At 40.9% G+C, this 6088-nt stretch overlaps 1 protein-coding gene across 1 annotated transcript; it reads right to left on the bottom strand.

Moving 5' to 3' along the window:
• Window positions 1-244: 244 nt before the first annotated feature.
• Window positions 245-1183, bottom strand: LOC309865177 (putative olfactory receptor 2B8; the record flags this gene model as incomplete). Its single annotated transcript, XM_082731361.1, has 1 exon — window positions 245-1183. One exon carries the CDS (start codon window positions 1181-1183, stop codon window positions 245-247), a length of 939 nt encoding a protein of 312 aa, XP_082587487.1.
• Between the last annotated feature and the right edge of the window lie 4905 nt (window positions 1184-6088).

Below are 6088 nucleotides of genomic sequence, written 5' to 3' on the forward strand. Positions count from 1 at the left end.
TAATACTCCAACCTAACCTATGGAGCTTCTTAAAATGAAATATGATGCACACTCTATAGGAGCAACTCTGGAGGCTTCATGAACCCATGAACTTGGATTTTGAGCACTGAAATGTATTAAAGCAACAGGTAAGGAAATTCCCTTGAGAGATGTCACAGGAAATTTTGGATGACACAAGAAGGTCATAGTCATCTTAAATACCCTGGCAGTCAAAGTCCTCCATCAAAGGGTCATCCCCACCCAGTCATTTGGAGTCATGGCCCTTACAAAGTACCTTCTTCATTGCCCCCATCACATCCTTGTTCCTCAGTGTATATATGACAGGGTTAACCATGGGGGTGACAATGGTGTAGAACAGAGAAACAAACTTGCCCTGATCCTGGGAGTAGTTGTTGCTGGGCTGGAGGTAAGCATAGATGGCCGTGCCATAGAACAGGGAGACCACTGTGATGTGGGACCCACATGTGCCAAACGCTTTCCTCTGCCCTGCAGATGACTTTATTCTTAAGACCGCCCTGACGATCCGACCATAGGAGAAGATGATTAAGGCCACAGGTATGAGGAGGATGACCACACCGACAAAGAAGAGCTCAGACTGATTCACAGTGGTGTCAACACATGCAAGCTTGAGGAATGGTGGGACCTCACAAAAGAAGTGGTCTATTTTATTTCTCCCACAAAGTGGTACAATGAAGATGAGCGTTGTTTGCAATGAGGAGTTGGCAAAACCAAAGAACCATGATGCAGAAGCCATGAGGGCACAGAGACGGGGGTGCATGATCACGGTGTACTGCAGGGGCTTGCAGATGGCTGCATAGCGGTCAAACGCCATGACCCCTAACAGAAGGCATTCCGTGCATCCCAGCCCTAGAGCAACAAACAGCTGAACTACACAGCCACCATATGAGATAGACTTGTCTGCAGTCCTGAGATGAACCAGGAGCTGAGGGACAGTGCTGGTCGTGTAACACAGGTCCAGGAAGCTTAGGTTGGAGAGGAAAAAGTACATGGGAGTATGTAGATGTGGGTCGAGGTGAGACAAGGCAATGATGGTGGTGTTTCCCAGCAGAGTGAACAGGTAGAAGATCAGGAGAACCACAAAGAGGACTAGCTCCAGTTGAGGCCGGTCAGAGAACCCCAGCAGGATAAACCCCGTGAAAGAACTACCATTCCTCTGTTCCATCCTCTGCTAGTGCAGGTTTCCGCTCAGGACCAAGCATTTAGCAATTTTAAAAGAAATCTTAAAAAAAAAAAATAGTTGACTGGGGTGGGTGGATCTCTCATGTTAAAGACAGGGCATAGGATTTTATCAGTAACTATGTGAATCAATGATGTGCTCATTACAATTTTATGCCAGTACAGTTCCACACTGCATTAATATTTGGTATAAGAAAAATGAAATAATGGCCTTTGTGCTTGCATCAGTCATAGGTACAAAAGGTCTTTCAGTCTGAGCTTAAGACTTAAAGTACTTTAAATACATACATACATTAGAAAGAATGGGGACGAGGGAAAAAGAGGGAGAGCACAAGAACCCAATTCTACAGTAATAATGAAGACAACGGGCATCAAATGAAACAGACTAAATGTTTAATACCAGGACACGTAAGCTAACAGAGCAATTACCATAAAGGTTCAATACTGAAATACAACCCTAAAAGTTTAAGTGGCAAAATACATAGTTCCATAAAACTAGCTGCTCAGTATGCAAACTGCATATGTACAATACATACAAAGTGTCTGTATTGAAGATATGTCAAATATGTAACAGTCATTGACAGAACTGACATATAAACTCTGCCCTATCCAGTTCCTGAATGAATCCTGAAATAGTGCTGGCAGTGGTAGGAATGAATCACTATTACTTTAATAAAGCTCTGTCCCCTAGCTATGAGCTGACCCCATATATACTAGAACAGACCTCCAAGGGCAATGCAGGATGAGCTAGTGAGGGGGAAGGCAGCTTTCACAACCCCTGAAATGATAGGTCTCACTAACATGGATGGTGCTTTACACCAGGTTCCATGGGAGAAGAAGATCAAGTAGGATTTCCACTGCAGGTGGTTTGTTCAGGAAATGCTCTTAGGATAAAGGGGATGAGGGAAGCAAAACAGAGCAGAGAACATGAATAAGGAAAGACATGGTCTTAAATGGAATACGGAATGAGCCTAACCCTGTAAGAAAGCGGACACAAGTCTCCCATACAAGTATGCATCTGTGCTGAGAGAAATACTCAGCCCTCACGGCCTAATGCAATAGCCACTATCCACATGTCACCACGTGAGCATTTAAATGGCCTCACTGACAAATGAAATTTTGTATTCTATTTAATTTTAATTAATTTAAATTTAAGTGACTTCCTGTGACTATGTACTCCAGTCTTGGACAGCACAATTCTGGGCATGAATTGCACCAGATTTAGTCTTGCCTTGGTGTTGGCAGCCTTGCCTCTCCCATGAGTCTGTCACTGACTAAGAGTTGCCCACACTTCTGAGACCCCCTGGCAAAGCAGATCCCTCTCAGCTGAGGGCAAATCTCTGAAGAAGAGAACGGCTGTGCACCTGGCAGCCCATATTCCTAACATATAGAGTTAGGATTGGAGCAGCAGCCAGGTAAAGAGCGTCTGAGCAGGGCACCACTCACACAAGACTCCATTCATGATCCTGCGCAAGGATAGAAGGATGGAACCCAGTGTCCGAATAGGACTGCACTGACACAATATTCACAAAATGCAACTCCCCTGTTGTGATCTTCAACATAGCATTCTTAAAACTCCGTACATATTTTAGATATTTTAGAAACTCTGAACGGAGAAAATGACCATTTAGGAACTATAAATAATGACAATGAGCTTTATGCATACAGAATTAACACTGTCTAATTTCACAAACAATAAGGACCATAAAGAAAGCATGGAGGTATATGGTCTACTATTTTTACACTTCTGCATATTTTCTTGTTCTATTACTGAAGGTCACATTTTACTACCACTATACATGCATATTTAAATATTTCCCATGTTTGCGTAAGCAGGGATAATGAATGTATCGCAGTAGAAAGAAATGTCTAAGAATGACTTGGTGGAGTCTATAATGAACAACTAAATTTACTTCTTATATTTGGTGAATTGCCATAGGCTGTTCCTTTAGGCAGTGGAACATATAAGCAACAGCTCTTCTGTTTCAAGAACAATTGCAACTGAAAATTAACTTGCCAATTCCTAAAGCAACACAGAGACTGATTCCATTCCACTCACCTTTGCTCACCGTCTCTATGGGTTCAAAGCTATTTCCCTACCTCCTTTCCAAGACATTGCCTAAAGACGGTATCAAGGACTGGCACTTGGACATGTAGAATCAGTCGTGTGCAGTAAATGCAAAGGTTGACTACACCAGCACTGGCTTATCCATAAATTTTTCCTAAGCAGAAGGATGTTTTCTCATGATAACTTCATGTATCTTTAGGTGAACAGAGATCTGCCCTTTTCCTCTAGGAGGTGGGAGATGAAGACAATTGCAAACTCCACCTTGGTTTCCCAAAAGCAGTGACCTGCCTGTATGACACTGCCTGTATAACACGTGCTCCCTTATGAGCATAGGAGAGGTGCTGTGACACTCAGCTGTGACTGGGCTGGCACCGAAAACCAAATGTGCTCCCTGGCTGACGTCTCTGAGGAGCAGATGCCCCACACTGTTAATGACCCCCTGTCACTGAACTGTCCAGAGGTTGCCATCCTCAGGGAGAATGATGATCAAGGATCATGCCAGAGGAGACCTCATCTGTCTCTTTTATTATTTCACATTATTTCACAGAGGACAAATAATTCCTTTGGTTCTCATTTGTGAATGACCTACATGTTTTACAAAACATGTAAGACTTTTCAACATAATTATCCAAAATATTTACATATATAATTAAGAACCATTCAGTACCTGTACCCCTGAAACAAATAATACATTATACATTAATTCTTAAAAAAGAATCCATTCAGTTACTTAACTTTAAGTATAAATATGTGGGGCCCCAGTGTGATTTAGTCCCTTACGCTTCACACTCAGTTTCAGCTCAGGACATGATCCTAGGGTGTTGGAATGGAGCCAAATTTAGGCATCCATCTCCTGCCCAGATGGGAGTCTGCTTCCCCTCTCTGTCTCCCTCTGCCTCTCCCCCAACTCACCTACAATCTTTCTTTTTTTTATTTTTTTTATTATGCTCAGTTTCCAACATATCATTAGTGTTTGATATAGTGTTCAGTGATTTCATTAGTGCTCATCACAATCTCCAGAAACAGAGACATTAAAGGAAATACAATGGCACTAAATTCATCTCTTTCAAAAGGTACTCTCAATGCAAATGGTCTCAATACTCCCAAAAAAAGACACAGGGTTTGAAATTGGACAAAAAAGCAAGAACCATCTATATGGGTCTACACAAGACTCACTTTGAACCTAAACACACCTCTGATTGGAAGTGAGGGAATGGGGAACCATTTACCATGCTAAAATACCTCAAAAGAAAGCTGAGGTAGCTTTCCTCATATCACACAAATTAGACCTTAAACCAAAGACTATAGTAAGAGACACAGAGGGACACTATATCGTACTTAAAGGGTCTACCCAAATGGAAGATCTAACAATTGTAAATATCTGTGGCCCCAACATGGTAGAAGTCAATTATATAAGCCAATTAATAAGCAAAATAAAGAACCATACTGATTCTCCTACATTAATCATAGGACACATCAACACTCCACTCACAGTAATGGACAGGTCATCTAAGCAGAAGATCAACAAAGAAACAAGAGTTTTGAATGACATATTGGACCAGATGGATGTCGTAGATATATACAGAACATTCCATCCTAGAACAACAGAATACTCATTTTTCCTGAGTGCACATGGAATATTCTCCAGAACAGATCGCATGCTGATTCACAAACCAGGTGTCAGGCAGTGCCAAAAGACTGAGATTATTCCCTGCATATGTTCAGGCCACAACGCTTTGAAACTTGAACTCAACCACAAGAAGAAATTTGGTAGGAACATAAACATATGGAAGCTAAAGAGCACCCTGCTAAAGAGTAAGTGCGTCAACCAGGAAATTAAAGAACTTAAACAATTCATGGAAACTATGAAAATGAAAACACATCGGTTCAAAACCTATGAGATACTGCAAAGGAGGTCCTTAGAGGTAAGTACATAGCCATCTAAGCCTCTCTCAAAATTTTAGAAAAATCCCAAATGCACAAGCTAACCTTACACCTAAAGGACAAGGCGGGGGGACCACCAATTAAAGCCTAAACCAAGCAGGAGAAGAAAATTAATAAAGATTAGAGCAGAAATCAGGAACCAAACCCAGAAAAGCAGTAGAACATATCAACAAAACTAGAAGCTAGTGATAAACCTCTGGCCAGACTTATGCAAAAGAAAAGAGAAAGGATCAAATTAATAAAATTATGAATGAAAGGGGAGAGATCATGACTAATACCAAGGAAATAGAAACAATTATTAGAAATTATTACCAGCAACTATATGCCAACAAAGTAAGCAATCTGGAAGAAATGGGTGCATTCCTGGAAACATATAAACTAACAAGACAGGAAGTAATGGACAATCTGAACAGACCAATAACCAGCAAGGATACTGAAGCAGTAATCAAAAACCTCCCCAAAAACAAGAGTCCAGGGCCACATGTCTTCCCAGGGGATTTCTACCAAACATTGAGAGAAGACATAATACCTATTCCACAGAAGCTGTTTCAAAAAATAGAAATGGAAGGAAAACTCCCAAGCTCGTTCTATAATCCCAAACAAGACAAAGACACATTCAGAAAGATTTATAGACATGGACATTGGGGAGGGCATGTGCTATAGTGAGCACTGTGAATTATGCAAGACTGATGAATCACAGACCTGTACACCTGAAACAAATATATTGCATGTTAATAAAAAAAAAAGAGAGAGAGAGAAAATACATTTTTTAAAAAAACAGAGACTTACGGACCAATATCCCTGGTGAACATGGATGCCAAAATAATCAACAAGATCCTAGCTAATAGGATCCAAAAATACATTAAAAAGATTATTCAC

This window comes from Mustela nivalis (genome assembly GCF_964662115.1).
Source record: "Mustela nivalis genome assembly, chromosome: 5".
In the NCBI taxonomy this organism is placed as follows: domain Eukaryota; kingdom Metazoa; phylum Chordata; class Mammalia; order Carnivora; family Mustelidae; genus Mustela; species Mustela nivalis.